The sequence below is a fragment of the Mus musculus genome, chromosome 12 (assembly GCF_000001635.26).
Source record: "Mus musculus strain C57BL/6J chromosome 12, GRCm38.p6 C57BL/6J".
In the NCBI taxonomy this organism is placed as follows: Eukaryota; Metazoa; Chordata; class Mammalia; order Rodentia; family Muridae; genus Mus; species Mus musculus.
Genome location: NC_000078.6, coordinates 11,323,811 through 11,349,866, shown reverse-complemented (window position 1 = coordinate 11,349,866; position 26,056 = coordinate 11,323,811). Strand labels below are relative to the sequence as shown.

Here is a 26,056-nt window from a genome sequence, read left to right as displayed (position 1 = left end):
AGCAGGGCCAGACACTGTTGCTTCTTGGAGCAAGAGAAAATGTTGATGTATCTCTAGGGAATGGGAGTCAGGATTTGCTGAAGTAACAAACATTTCAGTTATGTTACATAAAGCCAGGGTGGTTTCTATAGCATCTCTGATGCACAGTAACTGGAAAAGAGGAAACAAGAAGCAGATTTTTAGGGAAATGGAAGGTGTTGCTCTGGCACAAAGGCTTCACATGCTCTCCATGAGGAAAGGCGGGTATGTAGAGAGCAGGAGGTTGGGCTGTAGGATGAGCCCCTGAGGAACCATTCTCTTCTGCATAGCATGTGGAAACCACGGACCCTACCAAGACCCGCACATACCTGAGTGCCTGCCTCTCACTGACCTAGGAGCTCTGTGGCCTTCTGACACAGAGGGCAAGGTGCTTCAGCCTGTTCTCACAGGCTCACAGCTTTCCTACTTCACAGAAAACACCACATGCCCGTGTTGTGACAGGTACATATTTCTGGAGTTCATGGATGTTATCACAGCCTATGTATCTAACAATGCGTTCCTTGGTATTGTTAGAGCTGCTTAAAAGCTTACACAGTCATTGCTAGCTGACAGGCTTACGAGGCTATTGAGCACTTGGAATGCAGCTAGGAGGAGCTGAGTGCAGTGATTTCAGAGACCCTCCCACCCCCACCCAGAAAAAGAGCCTCTGATTGACAGCTTTCCTGTTGATTCAGTGTTGACATGATGCTGGTGAGATGCCTTTTGAATACAATGGGTTAAATCAAATACATTCTAAAAACTGTATCCCCTTGTACTTTTCTGGAGATAGCCATGGTCTGTCCTGTATCTGGCACGTGCTTTGGAAGTTAGAAAATACTTTTCCTTCCTTTCTGGGTCACTCGCTATAAAGTGTCACCTGGAAGGAAGCCCCTCGGGCATTCTACTCCTGTTCTTGGTCTGTAGGCAGAGAAACTGAGGCATCGAGTGAAGAAATGATTCAGGTGCTTTAGGTGACATCCCCACTCTGCCCCGACACCACATCAACCTTTCACCATCCTTGGCTTGCCTGAGTCCTACTCTCAAGTACCACTGGCCCTGCCCTCTCCTGAGGGAAAACCTGGAGATCGCCCCTAGGAGAGACATCTTTATTCATGAGCCTGCTGGAGGGAGCCCTGGGAGGCAGTGGGAGGCAGCTCTCTGCTTTCCCTGCAGACTCAGAGATAAATATGGAACTGTGAGAGGAGAGCTTCCCTACTGGGAGTCAGAACATCCAACAATAAACAAGAACTAGTGGCAGGGAGACTCCTCAGGCCTAGCCCAGCCCCCCAGCATCATTCTGCAGCCTGTTTCTCTCCAAGCAGGCTCAGTTGAGTCACTGGGCAGTTATAGGCTGGGCTTCAGCTCCAACACTGCCTGTTCTGTATGCCCAGTAAGGTGCCTGCCTGCCTCAGCCACATTCATTACCTGCCCCTTCCAGTTTCCTGCGTCAGACCCTGAAGACCCCAAAGAAGTCATCAGACCCCAGTGAAATCAGAGGAGGCAGTTCCAGTGATGTTGTCAATTTGTAGAACCCAGATCCCTTACAAACTGGTCCCAGGGAGAATTTTTATTTTCTCCAAGACTCCAAGAGATGAATTATGAACTTGTTCAGGGTGGTTTAAGAAGCCCAGCTCTGTTCAGGCTGGCTAGAGCTGGTAATGGTGTGTTCATACTGTACCCACTACAACAGGTGTCTGGGGTAGCAGGTAATGGTAACTCTAACCACAGGCAGAGACCTCTGTTCTGTCCTTCAATTGATGCTACTTCCTTTGATGTAGCCTTATGACACTCCATATGAACACATACACATACTTATACACACCTATACACACATTCAATATAGGCACATACATGCACACACATATACATTCTCAAACAATAAAGACATACATATAAATACACATTCTTGCACAGATACATTTTCACACAATAAACACATATATATGTACTCACACACATTCATGCCAAACTCATACATGCACTCACACATATACAGGCACATACACATATGCATGCACATACACATATGCATGTACACACACAAATACATATATATATATATACACACAAGCATATGCACATACATGTACACAAACACATATATACATACACACATACACACACACACACACACACCCCTGGATCTTCTTGAACAAGTAAATCAAGAACCCTGGGTTTTTGCCAGAGGCCACAGGCATTTTGAGCATTTTGATTAATCTGAGATTTCTAAGCACTGCTGTGCCCCAGGGTATCTCCTCCCTGCCTAGGTCTCACTACAATGGATGCAGATGACTCTTAATGACAGAATGGAAAATCTGCACTTCTTCACATCTGTGTTTCCATTTTAGTTTGATGAGAGGTATAGAATGCCTAGCTCTAGGTCCAAATTGCCTGAGTTCAAGATCCAGCCACTAACTAGGTATGTGACCATAGACAAGGTACATATTAGCCTAACACAGTGGTTCTCAACCTTCCTAATGCTATGACCCTTTAATACAGTTCCTCACATTGTGGTGATACCCCAAACATAAGGTTATTTCATTGCTACTGTTATGAATCCTAATGTAAATATCTGATATTTCTGATGATCTTAGATGACCCCTATGAAAGGGTCATTCTACAACCAAAGGGGTCCTGATCCACAGGCTGAGAGCCACTGGCCTAGTACCTCTATTTACTTGCCTGTGTAATGGGATAGCAGTGGTACCTAGATCCCTGGGTTGACAGAGGATCGTATGCATAAGTAACTGTTGGAAACAGGCCTGGCACATAGTGCTATGAAGTAGAATTAAATCAGTGGTTCTTGTCAAAGACCATATCAATAATTGTACCGATTTAGCATTCCATGGGTTGGTCAAAGTGCTAAAACTGACAGAGAGTAAATTTCTTTTTACTGTGTAAGATTAAGCAAACACAGATAGCTTAGCCCTTTGCCAAGTGTTGATCAGTCGATATGTGACCCAGCAGGGACCAGGACTCTTCCTCCTGTCCACTAGACCTGCTTCACACCCCCATAGGATATATGAAATCGAAAAAGTCCCACATCTGGCCACCAGAGTGGTCATCTGCCCTTTGTCCCTGGGGGTGAAAGGGGCCTAGCCATGATGCCCTTGGCACACACTCGGAGACTCCCCGTGCATCAACAGCTAATCCCCATGTGGTGCCTCTGTACCACTGTGTTAAGCATTGATAGACCTTTCCTATCAGTATTCCATGGGAAAAGATCCAACAAAGAGCAAGTAGTTAAGTTGAGAAGGAAAATGATACAGAGGGAAGGTCCTTCCTTGAACATATCTTGAGGATACTGAGATCTCTCATAGATTTGTCTCAGTAGATAGCAAGGTCTCCAAAAAAGTCCCTGTCCAGCCTCCCTACATGGCAGGATCCAGTTCCTTGTATTTGTGTGCATAAATTCTAAAAATTGCATGGGTTGGTTTCTCCCAAAAAAGTCCTTGTCCCATCCCCCACATCCCCTTCACCCCACTCGAGATCTGGTTATTTCAAGCAAGACTTCCTCCTAGCCTAGCCTCTGAATCTAGCACCATAGAAAAAGAAAACTGGGGATTTCCTGATATTCCTCTGAGACTATCTGCACTTGCTGGTCTCCTAGAAACTGGTGGCAGAAACGAGTGTGTTGCTCAAGCTATCCAGAAAAAAAAGAAAACCTAGACTCCCCAGAGGTTTTCCTGTTGACTACATCCCTTGCCTCAGCTGGATCACTGATGCTAACCAGATGTTTATCTGGATGACCTGGGTCTACAGGGGTTTGACTGTAAACATAGATGGGCCAGCATGTGCCCTACACAAACTTCCAGGGAACACCCATAGCCCTATTACTGGCCAGCTGAGTTCACCGTTGCCCTTCCTTGTGTTACTAAGTTTATGAGTCTACAATTGCCTTCCCAGCCATGTGAAACCAGGGCATTTTTAATGCTTTTCTGCATACATTTAAGCCTAGCCACAACCTAGCCCATAATGGAGATACACGGGGTGATTATTGCTGGTTATTCACTCATATCTTTTCTCCATAAAAGAATGAAACAAGGCTGGGGTGTAACTCAGTTCAATATCCAGCACCACATAAGTGGGACTTGGAAGCCCACACCTATAATCCCAGCACTGGGGAAGGAAAGGTAAAAAGATTGGAAGTACAAGGTCATCCTCAGCCACAAGTCAGGGTGGAAGCCAGTGTGGGACACATGGGGCTCAGTTTTTAAAAAGAAGGAGGAAGAGAAAGATAGAAGAAGGAAGAAGATGGAAGAAGAAAGAAAGAAAGAAAGAAAGAAAGAAAGAAAGAAAGAAAGAAAGAAAGAAAGAGAGAGAGAGAGAGAGAGAGAGAGAGAAAGAAAGAGAGAGAGAGAAAGAAAGAGAGAAAGAGAAAGAGAGAAAGGAAGGAAGGGAGGAAGGAAGGAAGGAAGGAAGGAAGGAAGGAAGGAAGGAAGGAAGGAAGGAAGGAAGGAAGGAAGGAAGGGGAGAAGGAAAAAACAAGAAAGAAGGAGGGCAAATGAGTGAATGAAACATTACCACCTGTGTTGTTTTTTTCTTTCAAAGTTCTTCATATTCTTGGCACATGTATGGAGCACAGCCTTGCTCAGACATACAGTAAGAGTAAGAACAACAACAGTATCTTTCATTTGCTGACTTACCATCAAGCAAACAGCAGGCAGGCAGGAGTCAGCATACCATCATCTGGTCAGTCTTTGCAAGTGGAAGACCAGGTACCAATCTTAGGCATTCTAACTCAATGTGTGTATCCTTGCGTCAATCAGCCCAGCAGCCAGTTCACTCTCAACACAACCCCTTGTTCTTATGATCTAACTAAGGATTTGGAAGCTATTACAAACCTTTTGATCAAAGTCCTACATCTAGTAAACTACACAAGTGGCATCCAATCCCAAATCCCTGGTCCCCTACTACCATGGCATTCTACCTAGTGTGTGTGTGTGTGTGTGTGTGTGTGTGTGTGTGTGTCTGTGTGTGTCTGTGTGTGTCTGTGTGTGTCTGTGTGTGTCTGTGTGTGTCTGTGTCTGTGTGTCTGTGTGTGTCTGTGTCTGTGTCTGTGTATGTGTATGTCTGTGTTTGCGTGTGTGCATACATGTGTTCATGCATGGAAATGCACAGAGATCAATCTCCAGTAACATTACTTGGGTGCTTTCCACTTTGAATATCTGGTTGATCTGTTTTTTGGGGGATCTGTAGAATGTTTGTTTTCTGATTTGGAGACAAGTTCTTTTACCTGGCCTGAAACTCACCATGCTAGTCTAAGCTAGCTCAGCAGTGAGCCCCAGGGATCCATCTGCCTTTACTTTCACCATGCTTTGCTTGACACATAACACCTATCCTACTTTTTTTATACGTAGGTCCTGAGGCTCAAACTCAAATCTTCAGGCTGACATGGCAATCACTTTACCAACTGAGCTGTCTCCCAGGCCCCCACCCTCTCTTCTTTACATGTCAGGACTTCTTTGTTTTTCCTTCTGTTATCAAACTTCATTCTACACCTGCGTTAGCAGAGATGACACTATGTGGATTGTATAATCTGAAAGTTGAAGACAGGGCAGTAATGGTTGGTGAAGTTTAGAAGAGCATGGTAGAGTTGGTAGGTCAGTTCCGTCCTTCAAACAACAGATATCAAAAAATATATATCGAAGATGTATATCCTTGCACTGGTACTGAATACGCTCATTTGTCCCAATCATTCCTCTTTCACAACTGGAATGTCCTTACCATGGGTTCTCACTGTTGTCATCAGTCCCCTTGGATTACATTGGTGACCTAATGTGTAGGAGTCTGAGAGGTAGCCAGGCTAGCACCCTCATCAGTGTCCCTGAGATTCAGTGAGATGCACTGAGTGTGGGATGAAATGAATTGATAGTAAGTAGAGTGCTTTGTTCTGGAGAAGTCAGAGAGAAAACAAATAACAAGGTAATCTGCCATGTCCTCCACTTGAGATGGACAATGAAAGATAAAGCCAGGTGAGTAGCCGCCTTCTATCTCTCCCTGTGACAGCGTGCTTCTGCCAGCACCTTAAGGATGCTCACCTCCTGCCTAATTTCAAAATCAATTAGCTTTATCAAAATAACCTTCTTTCTAATACACCACATTGGCTCTAAATCGAAATGCATGACAATTCCCAGGCTGTGATTTATTATTGACCTCCTATTTCTGTAACAAATAAGAAAAAGTTGGTGACTCACGGTTATCATCAAGGGAAGGTCTGGAGGAGTCCCCTTTCCCTAATCAAGATGCCGTTGACCCAATTTACACTGGAAATTGTGTATTGAATGGGAGGAAAGAGAATTGATTTGGTCTATAATAGCCAACAGTATGCTTCAGGATCTCGAACACTTCCAAAAGGGACAGCGACAGCAAGATACCATAGCAACAGAGAGTGGTAGAAATATAAAGGTACAGACAGCCATCCAGGGGAAGTGTGTGCTTTCAAACTTTCTATCACCCTGCCTTGGTTTCTTGAGTTCTGGAATTGAAGGCACACACTACTATACCCACTGTCTGTCCGTTGTCTGTCTGTTTCTCTATCTATTTATTTTATATTTTACTCAAAATCAGAAAATACATTTAAAAATTATAACTGAAAGGATTCCTGAAGCTTCTTGGATGTATCCCTCCCTTTACATCCAGGGTAACAGAAATCTTAGAGGCAAGCCACACCTTGATACTATGTCACGTCAAACCTACATCCTTTCTTCTACAACACATTGCATTCTTACAACAGACACATAGAAAGCACTTACCTAACCTGCTGGACCAGCCTCTGAGAGGAAGTGAAGACATAATAAAGAACAAAATACAAAATTTTCCTTAGCCTTAAGGTGATTTTTCTCTTCCCATGGTATGAATCCTAAAGGGAAGGAAACCTGGAAATGAATATGTCTGGGTTTCCCACCAAGCAGCCTCTATGGAGGCCCCATCATCCTGTTTAGGCCATGTGTCCTAATGTGTCCTCTGACACAAGAACCAAACTCTGTTCTCTAGAAACTTAACCTCAGGATCAGTTTTCTTCTAAAATCCCAATGTCATGGTTTGCAAGAACCATAAAAAAAAAAAAAAAAAAGCAAGCAGATTACATTGCAATAAATACCACAATGCCAGGGGCACGATTAGAAAACAGTATATGTTGTTACAAAGAGCAAGGAGACAGAGCAGCTCTGAGACCTGAGTGGCCTTCTGGGGTGGAGAAGGGGGATTGCCCCCCCCCCCCACCACCAATCACCTTCCTGGAAACTTGGGCTTTTGGGATGTGCTGTGATTGCATCCACCCCTGCTCAGTTGCTTCCACGGGAGGGCAGACCCCAAGCCTTCTCCTTCTTACTCTCCAGCCAGGCCTCCTTCCTGGCCATGTATCTTAGAGCCAGATCCCAACAGATTCCTATGAGTATCTAGTGAATGAACACATTAACAGGAAACTGGTTTGGGACACACACACACACACACACACGATAGAGAGCTCAAGACACACACACACACACACACGATAGAGAGCTCAAGACACACACACACACACACACACACACACACACACACACACACGATAGAGAGCTCAAGAACTCGTGCTGTTCTGGGATGATTCATCTCCCATGAATCATCAACTGAAGTAGTAATGGCAAAGAGGTTTGAGGCAAATGGTAAGCCTTCTTAGCATGGCTGACTTCAGGAGTGTTTGGAACACACTTCTCCCCTTGTATTGCCCATTGGGTAGGGTTGCAAGTGGTGCCACCTGTATGAGCTAACTTGCTATACTGTTTCTTAGTCGTTGAGCACCTATTGTCTGTCTGACCTAGTACCAGGCACCAGAGATTAAAGTGGTGGCAAAAATCATTCGCTGCTCCATTTAGATTACTGAGTTCATAAGTCAGCAGCCCTATGGGCACTTCACAACTATGATAACTGTCATCATCAAAGACTGAACTGCACAGAGCGACGGCAACAGATTGATCTGACCCAAGAGCTGAAACTGAGTGTGGGGTAGGTGGACAGAGGGAAAGGGACATTGTCAGAGAGAGAGAGAGAGAGAGAGAGAGAGAGAGAGAGAGAGAGAGAGCAGGGCTGCAGCCAAAAGGCAAAAGCCTTGAGATGTAACAGACGTTCCAGGAAAAGGGCCCAGAAACTGGATGCAGATTCCTGATAGGATCCTTGCTTCCTTTGGAGTTATGGGAAGAAAGGAGTGGAGACCTGGGAGTGGTTATGCAGAAGAGAGGTGAGAACCAGCAGTGTCCCATGTCAGTGGAGTTAACAGAGGCCAAGGCATTGGAGTCATGTCCTGGCTTAGACCTCATGGAATTGAAAAGCTGGTGGCCAAAACTAAAAACTGGGTCAGCCTCAAGGACTTGTCAGGAGCCCAGTATATGTACACTGAAGTCTGTTATGACATGGCTTCTCCCTCCAGGCATGACATAGTCACCCTGTCCTCTCTGGGAGTAAAGGCACCCTAAACCTGACAGTATGGAAGTAACCAGAAGTGTATATGATGGGTAGGTCTATGGTAATGGAGAGGAAGCTGTTTATACTCCATAGTGAAAGGAAGGGAGTGGGTCACATGACCCGCAACTGGGGTCCTGGGCAGCATTTACTCCTCTTCCCTACCCCTAAGCTGCAAGTGATCTTGGAAGATGTTAGGATACACAGGAAACAAAGTTAAAGCAAATGGGACTCCAAACTGCAGCATCTATGAGATCATCATCCACAGTGGGTGAGACTTTGAGGTTTCTTCCTCTTGGATGACTTTAGCTTGTGTTTTATGTCAAGTTTGTAAAACTAGGCATTGCATTGGCCCCTTGTCAAGTGGACCCACAAACACATCACTACCTTTCCTTTCTCACCCATCCCCAAGATCTCAAATTAAAAACGTAAATAACTTTTTAAATTTTCACAGTCATTACAAATTCAAAAATATTAAAAGTTCAGTTTCTTTAAAATATTTAGTCTGTTTGAAAAATCTCTTTTGAAAAAGTTCAAAATCTCTCAACTGTGGAGGCTCATGTAAAATTCAAAAATAAGTTAAATATTTTCTTACTTTCAGAGGGAAGAACAAAGCAAAACCACACTCCAAGAGTGTAAATAATTAAATGTCCTACTCTCTGGGTTTTACTCATGATCAGCTGGGCCCCTCCAAAGGGCTTATGTCACTTCTCTGACACCACATCACAGCTACTGTTGTTCTTGGTGGCCATCCCATGGTACTGGCATCTTCAAAATGCTGGGGTCATCTGCTGAAACTGGACTGAACTTTCACCATAGCCAGGTACTCTCATCCTGCCACACAGTGCCAAGCCTCAGCTGTCATCCATGATCCCTTCCTGGCTTCAAAGTCAGCGCCACCTGAGTGGTTCTTTTCACTACCAAGATCAACTGCCAGCACTTGGCCCCGGGTGGAAGCCAGCTTCTGTGTGCTGGCCCTCAGGGGGCCACTTCCCAGAAGATTTCAGTTCAGTGATGCTATTCCCTTTTTAGTCATCGATATTTTCACAGCTCCAGATGACCAGCATTGAGTATCCCAGGAAAGCAAAGGTTTCACGTGTCAGTAGTTCTGGTATCTTGTTAATCACAGCCAATTCTTCAGCCCCCAGATAAACAGAACCACAGAATCTTAATTCAAAATAACAAATGGCCCCATAGTCTTTAAACTTCCCTATCAAACTTCACAGGCCAGGGCCTCCATCATCTGCCTTGCCCTCAACATTCTTATCTTCCAAGTTCCTACAAAACAGCCCACTGAGATCTCAACAGTACATGGCTTTTCTAGCTCAAAATCTTAAAGTCCTTCCATAATCTTACCCAAAACAACATGGAAAGGTCTGTGACAGCCATGCCACACTATCCTGGGACCAACTCCTCCTAGTTAAGGTTATCGTTGCTGTGATGAAACACTATGACTAAGTCAGATTGGGGAGGAAAGGATTTATTTGGCTTACACTTCCACATCTTCAGTTCATTACCAAAGAATGTCAGGATGGGAACTCCAAATGGGGCAGGAACCTGGGGGCAGGAGCAGATACAGAGGCCATGAAGAGATGATACTTCCTGGCTTGTTCCTCATGGCTTGCTCAGCCTGCTTTTTTATAGAACCCAAGACCAGCAGCCCGGGTATTGAACCACCCACAATGATCTGGGCCCTCCTCCCTCAAGCACTAATTAAGAAAAATGCCCCAGGGCACACCTTTAATCCCAGTACTTAAGAAGCAGAGGCAAGCCAATTTCTATGAGATGGAGGCCAGCCTGGTCTACAGAGTGAGCTCCCAAGTTTATGGAGGCATTTTATTAATTGAGGTTCTCAATTAGCTTGTGTCAAAAGTTGACCTAAAACTCCTCAGTACAAGCCATTGCTGTGCCTGTGTTCATAGCTGTGTGGATGTTCAAGAACAAGAGGCTGAGAGGTAGCTCAGTGGCGGGCACTGCTTACCATGTCTTAACTAAGAATCTGAGTTCAAAGTGTGGACAGTTTGCCCCTTCTTAGAATTGGGAACAAAACACACATGGAAGGAGTTACAGAGACAAAGTTTGGAGTTGAGATGAAAGAATGGACCATCTAGAGACTGCCATAACCAGGGATCCATCCCATAATCAGCCTCCAAACGCTGACACCATTGCATACACCAGCAAGATTTTGCTGAAAGGACCCTGATATAGTTGTCTCTTGTGAGGCTATGCCGGGGCCTAGCAAACACAGAAGTGGATGCTCACAGTCAGCTATTGGATGGATCACAGGGCCCCCAAATGGAGGAGCTAGAGAAAGTACCCAAGGAGCTAAAGGGGTCTGCAACCTTATAGGTGGAACAACAATATGAACTAACCAGTACCCCCTAGAGCTCGTGTCTCTAGCTGCATATGTATCAGAAGATGGCCTAATTGGCCATAATTGGAAAGAGAGGCCCATTGGTCTTGCAAACTTTATATGCCTCAGTACAGGGGAACACCAGGGCCAAGAAGTGGGAATGGGGAGGGAGGGGAGTGGTGAGGGAGGGTATGGGGGACTTTTGGGGTGGCATTGGAAATGTAAATGAAGAAAATACCTAATTAAAATATAAAAAGAACCTAGTTCACAGGCCAGAATGAACAGTGGGAGGTCATCTTCATAAAAACTGAGCCCTGTGGTTGAGTAGAGTGTCGGTCTCTTCCATGGCCCTCTGCAGCACGGTCACCCAGAGGTCTCTTCTCTTTGGTTCCATCTCGACCCCTGCTCCAGGCTGACTAACATACAGAATCCCATTCTGTGATCTGAGGGCTGTACATATAATCTTCAGCTAGGAGCTGAGGAGCTGGCAGAGCCCTGCAATGCCCTTGGTGTCACACGCTCCTGGCACAATGTATCAGCCATCAGAGTAGGTTGGGCCAGGCCCAGGCCATGGTCTGGCTTGTACAGTGCTTCCCCATTGCAGGTCAGTTGAGGGATTCAAGAGGAACTGTCATGTCTCATTACAGAGAAGCAGGAAGAACATGTGGGCATCTTGCCATTCGGGGAGATTCTGGGGTGATGACCACACACACACACACACACACACACACACACACACACTCCACCATGCTCTCTAAATTTCACATAACTTCCTGACAGATGAGACATAATATGTCAGCAACTACATGCAGAGGAGGGCTGAGTGAGGGACAGCAGCCTGTATGGAAGGCTTAGTGCTCTGAGCCCATTTCTGTGCCCACTCTGGTGATCTGAAGAAAGACAGGCTGGTGCCATGACTTACTGACATTAATCACAGAAAGGCTGGGGGCCTTGGTACCTCTGAGAGGTAATGAACCTTTCAGTCTTCAGTGCTGGGAAGACCCCATAAAGAAATGCAGGGACAGCCCCCTGTCTCAGGAAAAGCTACTGTAGAGCTAATTGGTTCTATAACGACTCCCATTTCTACTAGAGAGAGAAGCAAACACCACAGGCATTTCATAGGGTCGTCTCTCTTTTCCTGAGTTTTAGTCTCCCTGGAGTAGGGCTGAGTTCAGGCAGGGACAATGGAGATTTATGTGATCCTGAAACTCAAGACAATGCAGAAGATCAAAGGATAGCCTCCTGGTAAGGTGAGAGAAAGTGCCTGCTTATTTTCCTAACGTTTAAAACTCATAATTTTGTGTTTGTTGCCCTCATCTGTGAATTTATATACAATGTGTATTCTGTACTTATTTATGAAGTAGTTTAATTGATATCTTCTCTTAATTACTTTTCTATTACTGTGATGAGACAACACGACCAAGGAAGCTTAGAGAAGAAAGAGTTTATTGGGGCTTGCAGTTTCAGAGGGTGAGCCCAAGGCTATTGTGGTGTTAGGGGATAGGGGGCACAGCACTTTGCAGATAGGCCTGGTGCTGGACTAGCAGTTGAGAGCTCACATCCAGACTCACAAGCACCAGGCAGAGAACAAGTGGGAATGGTGTGGGCTTTTGAAATCTCAAGTGACATACATCTACCAACAAGTCCTAATCCTTCCCAAAACCAGTTCTACTAACTAGGAACCAAGCATCCCCAATATATTAACTTATTGGGGCCATTCTCATTCAAACTACCATAAACTCCTCCGCTGTCATTAATGCTTGCTTTGTCTCCATTTGTGTTACTAGCAGTTAATACAAGGTTGGCACATAGTAGCTGCTCATGAAACGTTTTTAAAATGAAAGAAAGAACCAGTCTCAAAACTAATCCTGGGTTGCATTTTAGCCATTTCTCTGAAGCACATACATACTGCCATTTTAGCCATTTCTCTGAAGCACATACATACTGCCATTTTAGCCATTTCTCTGAAGCACATACATACTGCCAGCAGGTGGCGACAAACAAGAGAGAATTTCAGGCTTTGGGGATGATGGAAGCTAGGAATTATGTAACATTTCAACAAACATGGATTTCTGTTTATTTCCTCAATCAACTCCTGATTACAAGAATCACAAGTGTGGTAGAAGTGGCTGGGTGGATCTCGGTTCAAATCCTGCTTCTTACCGCCTAGATCTTGTACAAACTCCCAAATCTTTCAAGCTTTGACTACTTAATCATGAAATGAAAAACATGAATAAGTAAAACTGAGGGAAGAGGAGTTAAGACGAGACTTCTCTGGATAGCCTTGGCTGTCCTGGAACTCTGTCTTTAAGTCAGGCAGAAATCTGCCTGTCTCTGCCTACTGAGTGTACTAACTCTGCCTGGGTCTAAAATAAAATTGATAACACCAGGCTTTATTATAAGGATTAAATGAGGTAACAAAGTATCCTATAGAGACATAAAGGTATAATCTCAATGTTCATTTCAAAAGCCAGTGTGTGGTGCATGCCTGCAATCCTCGCACATGGAAGAACATGGAAGCAGGCAGACAGATTCATCGTTCAAGGCCAGCCTAAGGTACAGGAGAACCCTATTTTAAAATAGTAACAAAAAAATTCAGTCGATGAAAATTACTTCCATATCAATATATATATATATATATATATATTTTTTTTTTTTTTGCTTTTCGAGACAGGGTTTCTCTGTATATCCCTGGCTGTCCTGGAACTCACTTTGTAGACCAGGCTGGCCTCGAACTCAGAAATCCGCCTGCCTCTGCCTCCCAAGTGCTGGGATTAAAGGTGTGAGCCACCACACCCGGCCATATCAATATTTAATATAGAAGTTGAAACAATATATTTGGAAGTGGGGAGAAGTTAAGAATAATATTAGGAGAATAAACTGTGTGCTCAGGCTCTATTCTTCACTGAGAGAAATAGGTTTGAGTTCAAACCCCTGCTTTCTTCTTGAAGAGACTGAATACACTGTGACTCCATTTTTCCATAATGACCCATCTGGGATTATACCAAGCCATCCAAAGGAGAGATATTCTCTGAAAAGAAAAGCTCAGAACACGACAGGAGTTTTCAGACGAAGTGGTCACTCTAGACACGCAACAGCTCTCAAGCCAACACTTCTCCCCAGCAAAATGCATGAGCCACCAGAGTTGGTAAATAGACCGTATTCAAGGCACAAGTAATTTCTATAGTCCAAAACCTGTGATCGATTTTTTTCTCTCAAGTATTTCCCAGTTCTAAATTAATTTTTAATATACTGACCTACAGTGCCCCGCTATTTTTAGATAAAGCTGTCGGCTATCTCTTAACTTAAAGGTATGCTGAGAGACATAAGCAAGTGGAAATATTACCCTGCCAGAAATGAGGGGGGAAAAGAAAAGTGCACAGTGCTCCCTGGTGGCATAAAGGCTGCTGGATAAACCACCCTGAGACAGGGAACAGGAGAATCTGAAGGGTGGATTCTGCTCCATTCTGGGGCCAGATCTCAAGCACCTGCCCTTCCTACAAGCAGAGCAGCCCATAAGTAACGCCTGCCTGTAGAGGGGCAACCTCCACTGGTGCCCGTGACCCACAAAGAGCAAACGTGCCCGTTAGAATATATCAGGTATGTATTTCCTCCTTTCCGCACACAGGATCTGGCGTTCAGATCTCATGTTCACGTCCCTCAGTAGCCAGAAGCGGATGAATGAGAATCCTACTGAGCGGTCACAAAGATGTACACCACTTCCCTGAAGAACCCTTTCCTAAGGTTTCCGGCGCTCTGTTCACCCCGTGGTCCACTCTTAGCACTTAAAAAAGAGCATGGTAGACTCCAGATGATTTCCCACAATGGCTATGTGGTCTAGGCACACATGGACTGCAAGCTGTTGGTCTCTGCATCCCCAACATCCAGGATGGTACTTAAAAAGAAACCTTGTAATTTCGATTAAGTACTAATAAGGGGAGGTTGGGAAAAACATGATTTGGTTAGGGAACAAGGAAGCAAAGGGCAATGCTGGCTCTCAGGACCACATAAAGGTAAGACTGGTGGCCAGATACAGTGGCACATATCTGTAAACCCACATCCTGAGAGGCAGGAACAGGAGGGTTCATGGCCAGCCTGGTCTAGATAATGAGTACCATGTGAGCAGGGTTGCAGAGCGAAACCCTGTCTCAAAAGAAATTGAGAGAAGGGGGAGAAATCTGTGAAAACAATAAGTAGCTTTGAAGTTTCTGTATTCTGAGACATTGAAAAACAAAACAGAAAACTGAAGAATGGAACTCAAGCGCAGCCAAGGTAGAAGTAACTGAGATAGAGATAACTCCACCCTTCCTGTCCGATAGCCATGGAAACTTTGGGATCACCTATGAGCAGTTCCTGGAGCTGAAAGAGCACTTCCTGAGAGACCGCTGCTCCAAAGATGAGACTCTAGGGGCCTTGGCTGACAAACTCAAACTGACAAAAGGACGTATTAGGCTTTGGTTCTCCGAGAAAAGGACTAGGATCAAGCTTAAGCAGTGGTCTACAACCCAGGCCTGCAAGCACTAGGGAATGTACAGTTACCACTGAACACCAAGAGAAACCACCAGGCAGAAACCTCAGGAGACCTCTCGAAATGAACCTGGACTCGCCAAAGCTTTGGAAGCCTTGAATAGTCTCAGGCTCTCTTCTGGGTACCAAAGCAGAGATGGCATGCCACAGGATTTCCGACTCCCTAGTGTATCTAGTACATGCTCTTTTTGTTAAGGTTTTTTTTTTCAACTTCCTTAATGGGCATGGGGCTGTTGGGTTTTATGTCTATCACTGGTGCATTAATGCATAAAGCTCGAATTCATAGAGAAAGAAAAGGAAAGAAAAGGAAAGGAAAGGAAAGGAAAGGAAAGGAAAGGAAAGGAAAGGAAAGGAAAGGAAAGGAGAAGAAAAAAGAAAGCAAAACAATTGCCCTTCTTTTAAGCCGCTAAATGTTGGGGTGATTTTTGCTACCCAAAGACAGGAATAGGAACAGTGTAGAGAAATGACAGCTACTAGAGCCAGTGGTCCTCAACCTTCCTAATGCTGTGACCCTTTTTATTTTTGTTTTGTAATTTTATTTCATGTGCATTGGTGTTTGCCTGCATGTATGTCTGTGTGAGGATGTCAGAGTGCCTGGAACAGGAATTAGTTCCGAGCTGCTATGTGGTTGCTGGGAATTGAACCCTCATCCTCTGAAAGAGCAGCCAGTGCTTTAACAGCTGAGCCATCTCTCCAGCCCCCAGCTGTTACCCTTTAATACAGTTCCTCATGCTGTGGTGACCCCCAACCATAAAATTATCTTGTTGCTACTTTATAACTGTAATTTTGCTACTGCTATATCTGTGTTTTCTTTTGTTCTTAGGCAACCCCTGTGAAAGAGCTGTTCTACAACCCCCCCATAGGGTCCCAACCCACAAGTTGAGAACTACTGTACTAGATACAGTCCGCATTGGCCCCTCTTGCCCCTATAATTCTGTGTAGGCCATACACATAGGATCCTGATATGAAAAGCCCTATTTTATCTCTATGGCAAATTTTCTTTTTCCAATTTAAGAAATTAATTTATTATTAATCTATATGTGCCCACATGTGATATGTGATATATATACGAGTGTGCGCACACAGGTGCCATAGCATGCAGGTGGAGGCCAGAGGACAACTTATGGAAATCGGTTCTCTCCCCCTACTTTACTTGAGCTCCTGGGATCAAATTTGTGTCAAACAGCAGGTGCCTTTCCCTGCTGAACTGTCTTGATGGACCTAGTTCATCTAGTTTCCAGTGTGCTTCTGGGTACGGGAAGAAGTGGGTGCATAGGGCATAGGGTAACCTAGCAGATAAAAACACAATTGTATCCATGGCCCCAGGGGCAATGAGGCCATGGGCTAAGAGAGCACACTGGTGGCTGCTCACATGGTTCTTCCAATCAAACAAAACCTAGGGCAGGAATAGCAGAGACCAACCCTGGTGCTCTGCCAGTGACTCTGACTTACAATATATTCAGCCAGAATGCTAACAGACCTTCCATGCATGCATTCGACAGTGCGGTTTGTTTCTGTTTGGGGCCTTGAGATACATGTATGTGGTTGTCAGTGCTCAGAACTGCCTGCTGTTTGTGGCACACCTAGGATCCTATCTTAGGGGGAACCAGGACCACTGTGAACTGGCTCTCAAGGTCTCAGCCCTACCATAGACATCCTCTCCTCGGCTCCTTGTGTCCATTCTGTCACCCAAGCAGCCTGTTGCCTGCTGGCTCTGTGGAGAAAGCACTTTATGTCTCTCACAATAAGCCTAGTCGTGTTCTATTTTTAATGGATTTTTAAATGTCTGCTCTGCAAAGGAAAAGTCCCTGTTTAAAAAAAGAAAAAAAATTGGTATCTCACCCAGGAAGGTGACACACTGTGTCATGGCACCAGAGACAGAATCAGAAAGCTTGTCCCTGCATCCTGTGGTGTGGTGATCCCAAAGGAACCTAGAAATGTATGTTGCATAGCCCCATGTGGCCTGCTACCTGCCTCTGTCCTGCCCTGGAGGTGACTAATGGAACTACAGGAAAGCAAGGTGTTGAATGACTGGGACCCCATCAATCTGGAGGTCACATGCCTCCACAGGAAATGGTCTATCCCTGTGCTCAAAGAAAGGGGCGACAAGGCCTCCCCTTCTGCCTCCCTTCCCTTGATCATCACTGACCAATGCATTCTGCTGACAGATAAGGCCCATGCTGTCTCCAACCATGCTCCGTAGCCAGACTACACTGTAACGGGGATGGTATGAGCCTCTGCCCGTTCTCCATGCTAACTCTACCCTGGGGCCTCTGTACGTCCTCCCGCTCCTGACTTGTGTGTTCTTTGCAGTTCTTCCCCTATGGAGATGCCTCCAAGTTCGCGCAGCACGCCTTCCGCACCTTCGACAAGAACGGTGATGGCACCATCGATTTCCGAGAGTTCATCTGTGCCCTGTCCATCACCTCCAGAGGTAGCTTTGAGCAGAAACTGAACTGGGCTTTCAACATGTATGATCTGGACGGTGACGGCAAGATCACCCGAGTGGAGATGCTGGAGATTATCGAGGTGGGTCTTTGAGAGGGGACCCAAGGTAGTAGACAGGGAAGATCCCACAGAAGTCATCCTAGACAGGTGTTCCTCTCACTCTCTGGGAGCCCTGCTAGCTACACACCAAGTCTTGGTTTCTCCCACCGTGTCCCCACTATAGCGCAGGGCAGGGCAGTCGTCACAGAGCCAAAAGTTGGACATTCCTGTAACAAAACCGGTGTTTTAGCCATTTACTCAATACAAGTCCTTCAACAAAAACTGGACTTTCTGGGAGCAAAGGGGTTTTATTAGCATATCAGGCTCTAGTTTCTATTCTGGCTGGGCCCTGCTGAACATGGCAATCCCTTCCTTATACCATTTTGCAGCCAGCTGCTATGGGGACGCCCTCACCACAACCCACCCCCATAAGATTCAGTGGAATGCAGAGATATTTTCCAGTTGTGTTGGTAGGAACCCATGATTCCTCTGCCTACTGCTCTGGTTAGATCATCAATCACCATTTCTTCTTGTGCTGCCTCCTGGAGAAGCCCACACCCACTCCCCTGGACTTCTCAGGGTTCTCTCTCTCTCTGTCTCTGTCTCTGTCTGTCTGTCCTTCTGTCTGTCTCTCTCTCTCTGTCTCTGTCTCTATCTCCCCCCCCCCATTTGGGCCCAGGATGCACCTTCTACCCTAGGTTCCTCCCTCACATCACTTGACTCTACTCACATCTTACCTCTCACATAGCCTTCCCTCCAGTAACCCTTCCTAAATGCCCCCACTGTATCCCAACACAGTCTAACCTGCCCAAGAAGGGGCCTTTTGTAGCATTTAACACTGCCCCAGATCACCCTTTGTATAGACTGTATAACAGAACACAGGTCCTATACACACGAGGACTCTGCATGCTCAGTGCTGTATCCCAGAACCTGAATCAGTGCCTCGAACCTAAGAGGCACTCAGAACTGATGGATGTATTGATATCGTTAGTTTAATTAGACGGTCTTAGTGTGCTTGCCCATTCCTGTAGTAGCCACTAAGGCCTAGGGAGAGAAAGATGCTACTTATCACGGGCAAGATAGAACTGGAATAAAGGGAGAAGATAGCAGCTCAAGCAACTCCCGACATTCCACCACTCTCCTTCACTCCCCTCCCTAGGCAGTCAGTAGTCCTTTGCCTAACCTGCCCCTCTGCCCTACTCTGTCCACCTCTGAAGTTGGGTGCATTCTTTCTTGGCATGCGTAGTCCCTTATCCTCCTGTGTCTTCAGTGCCTACAAGGCGCTCTCCAAGGGGCCTAACAAATAGTGCCTTAGTTCTCTCTGTGTGGTTGCTTATGTATGAGGCTAGCTACACCTCTAAGGGCAGGGCCTTGTTTTCTCATCTCCCTCCCATTCAACCCCTTGTTCCTTTTCACATTCAGCTTGGCTCTCTCCAAGCTCCCAATTCCCAGTGATTTTTTTCCAAGTTTCTTCCTTTTTAACCCCTTGCCACGTCACTCCCACTAGCGACCAATCCCATTTTCCCCTAAATTTTTTCTCAAAATCGTTGCTAATGCCCTTCAGTCAAAGACTATGAAAAACATGCCTGCTGTTGCACAAGTCCCACTGATTATTAATCAAGGCAAATTCATATAGGAGGTGCACTGGCTACTAATTAGGACTACCCTGGCTGTGAGGAAACACCATGAGCAAAGGAACTCAGGGAGGGAAGGGTTAATTTGGCTTACACTTCCACATCTGTAGACCTTCATTAAAGGAAGTCAGGACAGGAACTCAAACAGGGCTGGAATCTGGTAGCAGGAGCTGATATAGAGACCACGGAGGGGTGCTGCTCACTGGCTTGCTCCTCATGGCTTGCTCAGTCTGCTTTCTTATAGAACCCAGGACCAAACTACATGGGCTGGGCCCTCCCCATCAATCACTAATTAAGAAAATGCCTTACAGCTGAATCTTACGAAGGCATCTTCTCACTCAGAGTTCCCTCCTTTCAGATGACTCCAGCCTGTGTGAAGGTGACATAAACTAGCCAGCACAGCTATGTTTCTCACTGTTGTGAGAATGAAACACCTGCCAAAAGCATCTTTAAGGAGGAGAGGTTAACTCTGGCTCAGAGTTTGCTACAATCCTTCAAGGGATGGAAGGTGGGAGGCAAGAGCTGAAAGCAGTTGTTCACATTGCAGCCAGTTCTGAAGCAAAGAGATGAGTACTGGCACTCAGCTTGCCTTGTCTTTGGATTTGGTGAAGAACCCCGTCTTAGGGAAAGGTACTGCCCACAGCTAAGGTGGATCTTTGCACGTGAAATTAACCTCAACTAGAAATTCCCTCATGAACGCACCAGAGACTTGCCTCCTAGATGAGTCTACATCCTTCTGAATTGGCAATGAATACTAACCATCACACACGTTCTCAGTACTCATAGGGTGGGAGATCTGGTAGGGTCATTTGGATAGGGAATAAGAAAGCAGGGGGCACTCTGGACTGGGTACTGTCACACAATAGAGCAGGGAGAAGCCTCCAACATTCAGTACCAGGACAAATCTCACATTCGAAAAAGCTCAACAGTACTAAGGATAAAGCTGTGGTTGCTGTTTAAACAAACAAACAAAAGTAGCAATAATTCATCTTAGGACAATCATGCTCAACCTTCCTAATGCCGCCACCCCTTAATACAGTTCCTCTAATGCCGCCACCTTTAATACAGTTCCTCTAATGCCACCACCCCTTAATACAGTTCCTTTAATGCCACCACCCCTTAATACAGTTCCTCTAATGCCACCACCCCTTAATACAGTTCCTCTAATGCCACCACCCTTAATACAGTTCCTCTAATGCCACCACCCCTTAATACAGTTCCTCTAATGCCACCACCCCTTAATACAGTTCCTCTAATGCCACCACCCTTAATACAGTTCCTCTAATGCCACCACCCCTTAATACAGTTCCTCTAATGCCGCCACCCCTTAATACAGTTCCTCTAATGCCACCACCCCTTAATACAGTTCCTCTAATGCCACCACCTTTTAATACAGTTCCTCTAATGCTGCCACCCCTTAATACAGTTTCTCACATTGTGAAACTATTTTCATTGCTACATTATAACTGTAATTTTGCTGTTATAAATTATAATATAAATATCTGATACATATGATTTTCAGGATATCTGTTACGGGACCCTCAAAGGGTCTCTCAACCCCAACCCCAACCCCAACCACCCTCAACCCAAAGGTTGAGAACCTCCATCTTAGAGGGTGTTGCGATGTGTTGCTTCCTGTGGCTTGGACAATGTGCTGCCTTGTCCAGGCATGATTTACAGATCTTACATGATCTGCCCTGGCGAGGTGTTCTATGAAACACCATCTTTGACTAGAGAGCATCAGGTTTGGCTATGAGGTCCAGATGAGGTCCAGAAGCACTAAGGTCCTGGGGTCACGCCAGGCCTACCTGAACAATGGCAGCAGCTTCTCTTCCTCAGCTACAGGGTCTCTCTCTCTCTTCTTTCCTAGTTCATCTTCTCTCCCTTAAACCCTGTGTACCCCCTTATCCTTTTGGTTGTGAGCCTAGCCTTTAACAGCGGAGCCAACTCTCCAGCCTGATCCTGTGCATTCTCACACAAGGTTTTGTGGATGGATTTCTCATCTGGTTTGGGCAGAGAACCTCTTTTTTTTTTTTTTTTTTTTTTTTTGGCATGTGTATTACATTTACTGGCTTTTGGACATGGTGAATGTGACATGGTATTATTTATATGGTAGTGTTTTTGCTCAGGGTGTTGATAGTTGGTTTGAAAAATAGAAAAATCAAATGTGAATTAGTATAGTCTCTGTCTTAGTTAGGCTTTTACTGAGGTGAACAGACACCATGACCAAAGCAAGTCTTATTAAAAAAAAACAACATTTACTTGGGGCTGGCTTACACATTCAAAGGTTCAGTCCATTATCATCAAGGTGGGAGCATGGCAGTATCCAGGCAAGCATGGTGCAGGAGGAGCTGAGAGTTCTATGTCTTCATCCAAAGGCTGCTAGTGGAAGACTGACTTCAAGGCAAGTAGGGTGAGGATCTTAAGCCCACACCCACAGTGACACAGCTACTCTAACCAGGTCACACCTATTCCAACAAGGCCACACCTTCAGATGGTGCCACTCCCTGCCCCAAGAATATACAAACCATCACAGACTCCCTAAGGCATGTTTAGGGAAGTAGCTTTCTTCAGAGTTGGTTCTCCTATTGACTACAGAGCCCATTCTAAAGTCTATTTCTATTAATGACCTCAGGTATTCAATGAGGTCTTTCCATTCTGGGTGGATAGAACCTTCCCTGATGAGACTTTCTCATACATTTAAAAGGCATAAAATCGATGTGTGTACAAGTAGAAAGGGCCATTCTCAGAAGACTGAAACCTAAGGCATGGAAATGTTTAGGGGGGGAAGCCATGAAGATGAGTCAGTCAAGCAGATTGGGAAGGACTGTCAGGGCTGGGGTACTGAAGGCTTGCCTTACAAGCATGGGGATCCAAGCTCCATCCCTAGCAACCATGTCAAAATGCTAAACGTGGTGGTACACACTAAAACCTTTTCAGGAGAGGGGTCTTGTGCCTCTTAGCACAGATGTGTAGATCTCTTCAGAGGATCCCACTGAGATCTGGTTATCTACATCCCTGACTTCAGCCTATGTAACCATCTCTAACTCCTTAGCATGCACGTTCAATGGGATGGGGGGGGGGGTGGTATTCCCACTAAAGGATCACAACTCAGAAGAAGCCACCACAGATAAAATTTCAGGACCAGACAGTATGAAACACTCCATATCCACCAACCCATCAAATTAAATGGATTTGCTTCTTTTAGCTAATATTTGTTGAAGCTTTATTACTTGACAAACATAGCAGTACTAAGTCCTGAAGAAGTGAGGAAAGCATGGATTTCTAGTTCCGAGGGATGTACTCTCTGGTGGGGAAGACAACGCAATTGCAGCAACTGTCTTCATTAGGTTTTCTAGAATAGTGATAAAACATCATATTAGCTACTTGTGGAGAAAATGGTTTATTTCATCGTACTCGTCCAGGTAATATTCCATTGTTAAGGAAAGTCAAGGCAGAAACTCAAGCAGAGCAGAAACTGGAGGTCTGAACTGACTAGGACTCAGCCTGCTTCCTCATACTGCCTGGGAACCACCTCCCCAGGCTTGGGTAGGCACTGCCCTCTGTGTGCTGGATACATCCCAGCAATATTAATTTAAATAATCATACAGGTAATCTGCTGGAGGAATTTTCTCAACTGATGTTCTTTTCGAATAACTTTAGCTTATGTCAAGCTGACAGAAACTAACTAGCACAGTGCTAAAGTGCATACTATATTCCACCGAGGAAAGAAGTACCGGTTGCCATGGGAACTTAGAACTTGGGAAGTGAAGCTCTAAGGGGAAAGGGAAACTAAGTTTGGGGGGATAAATAGGATCTAATTAGGTGAAGGGAGACAAGCAGAGCAAACTCTCTGGCTTCCTGGGTTTCTTGTAATGCTATCTACCATGTTCTTTTCCCCAAGGCTATCTACAAAATGGTGGGCACCGTGATCATGATGAAAATGAATGAGGATGGCCTGACGCCTGAACAGCGGGTGGACAAGATTTTCAGCAAGATGGATAAGAACAAAGATGACCAGATTACACTGGATGAATTCAAAGAAGCTGCAAAAAGCGACCCTTCCATTGTATTACTTCTGCAGTGTGACATTCAGAAATGAGCTGATGTCGATGCTATGGACTGCACACAAGTCTTGATGTTCCATTCAGTCTGCAGCTACACACACACACACACACACACACACACACACCACACCCCACACCCCACACCCCACACCCCACACAATTGCTTGGACTACCTATAAATGGACTTGCTTCTTGTGTTTGAAACACTTGTGTGCATGAGAATGTCATTTGCTAATGAATTTTAAAAGCATATATTATAAAACAAATCTGACAACCTGCCACAATGTGATATGTGTAATATCATTTCATTAAAATACATCTTCCTCCAAAGCCTGGGCAGAAGCGTGCTGCAAAGAATTCTATGATTTCTTGTACATGTTTTGCTAATGCTTGTGTCCCTTGATTATATAATATTAGTAGCACTGAGACCCTTCCCCCACGGTAATGTAACTTATTATGGGCTGCGTCACCATTCTCCTGTAAAATAGTACTGGACAGACACACAGGAGGAGCCCTTGGCTCCCTGTCTGGCCCACACACAGCTTGTATTATCAGTGAATATAAATATACTATATTTGCATGCCTTTTGGGTTTGCCTTAATTCTTACCTCATTTGTAACCTCTCAATCTGGAAAGAGCTGTTTTGGATGAATGCAGTATACAACTTAAAAATCCTGCTCAACTACTCATTAAGTATAACTACATATCTATAGACACAAAGGTATTATTTATTGAAAGTAAAAACATAATAATGGGAATGTATTGATTTCTGTTTGACGTTTCAAAGGCTTCCAGAAAGGTGGCAATAGATGTCCCAAATAAATTTCTAATAGTCGATTTACTTCCCTAATTATTAATTTATAGTTTTCAGCTCAGTGTTCATAGGGGTCAGCTAGCCATAACTTACTAATCTACCCTGGAATTTGCAGAATGACTGGAAGTGGGGAAAGTCACTGTCCAACTTATCATCCAGCCCCTCCTTCCCCAAAGATCAATATGGCATGTAATATTTAAAGAAAACAGGAGATTTGTTCATTCTGGAAAACAATGCTCATTATGTGACAATAAACTTTATCTCAGTGTGACTTTGGTGCCAACAACGAGTCATGTTCCATAAAACAAAGAGGAGGTGCATTTAGTGGGTGAGTGGGGTCATCCAAGATTAAATTCAAAGTAAAAGGCATGCTACTTTTTATTTTTCAGGATGGAATAAAACTGACCCTTCTGACCTTGGGGGTGAGGGGAGGGTGCATGTCACCCAGAACTCTACATCGGGCTGGCGTTTTCAGCCTGGAGAAGTTCCGCTTCTTCACATGGTATAGTCCATTTGTTTCCTTTGATGGATTGCTCCAGATCTGCATTGCACACTAGCTATTAAGCCTCTCAGGGGCAGGCGCTGTGACCACAAAACAAAAACACAAAATCCCTTTTAATTAAACTAACTTGTGTAGAGCCCATGCTTCCTTTTATCAAACACTGCAGCATTCTTTCCTTGATCCAAAGCACTTTTAATGGAGTGCATCTTTTCCCTGTGACCATTTTTGTCTTAGGACTACTAAATGGCACTAGTCAGGAAAGAGAGATTCCATGCACCCAATAATTCATTTCACAAGACGTTGTGACTAAGCAAAGCTTACTATTTCCTCATAGGACACCAGGGTACCAAGAGGTCATCTCCTTGAGTGAGCAGAAACTCTTGCACCCTGAACCACTGTGCAGACTTCTCTGATGCACAGCAGAGAAAGTCTGGCATTCTGCACCTCTCAGTACTGTTTTCTCTCAGCAAGGGTAGCGTGGGTAAACTGGGAGAGCCACCTAGTTAGACACGAGGCTCTGGCAAACGATTCCCAACACTATTTGTGTGTGTGTGTGTGTGTGTGTGTGTGTGTGTGTGTAGACAGACGACACACTCATGAATGTCAAACTCCAAGAAACAGAAGAAAACACAGCAAGATAAGAGCAGGGAATAGGAGATATAGTGGTGGCTTTTTCCAGTAGGGTAGTGACATTTGAAGTAAGACCACCCAGAAGAGAAAGATCAGAGGGAGTGAAAGAGAATGAGAGAAAACTATCAGGAATTTAGGAAATTAAAATCTTCCGTAGGCCCACTCGTTTTTTTTTGTTTGTTTGTTTGTTTTGTTTTGTTTTGTTTTTGAGACAGGATTTTCTGTGTATCCCTGGCTATCCTGGAACCCACTCTATAGACCAGGCTGGCCTGGAACTCAGAGATCCATCTGCCTCTGCCTCTCAAGTGCTGGGATTAAAGGTGTGTGCCACCACTGCTCGGCTCCTCCATGCCACTCGTTCTTTTTAGAAGATGTAGATGCTGTGTGAACAAAAATCCAGTTTGCTTTTTAGTCCTCTTTTTTATTAGTGTAGACTGTCCCGCTCAGCACTGAAGAAAAGCCATGTGTGTCCTCTGGGTTAGCATTTCTATTTCTGGATGTATTATCCACCACTGCTCGCCCTCCCCCACCCTCCCCCTACCCCCCCCCAAAAAAAAAACCCAAACCAAAACAACAAAATGCTCA

The 26,056-nt window shown here is 44.9% G+C and overlaps 1 protein-coding gene across 2 annotated transcripts in view; it reads left to right on the top strand.

The window, feature by feature from the left end:
- The window catches only part of Vsnl1 (visinin-like 1), a 111,322-nt gene extending 86,712 nt beyond the window's left edge, over positions 1–24,610 (top strand). For both annotated transcript variants that reach the window (NM_012038.5, NM_001378929.1), the window contains exons 3-4: positions 17,651–17,866; positions 23,363–24,610. In NM_012038.5, the coding sequence (NP_036168.1) occupies positions 17,651–17,866; positions 23,363–23,560 (414 nt within the window). In that variant the 3' untranslated portion in view covers positions 23,561–24,610. The remainder of the gene's footprint in view (positions 1–17,650; positions 17,867–23,362) is intronic.
- The last annotated feature ends 1,446 nt before the right edge of the window (positions 24,611–26,056 follow it).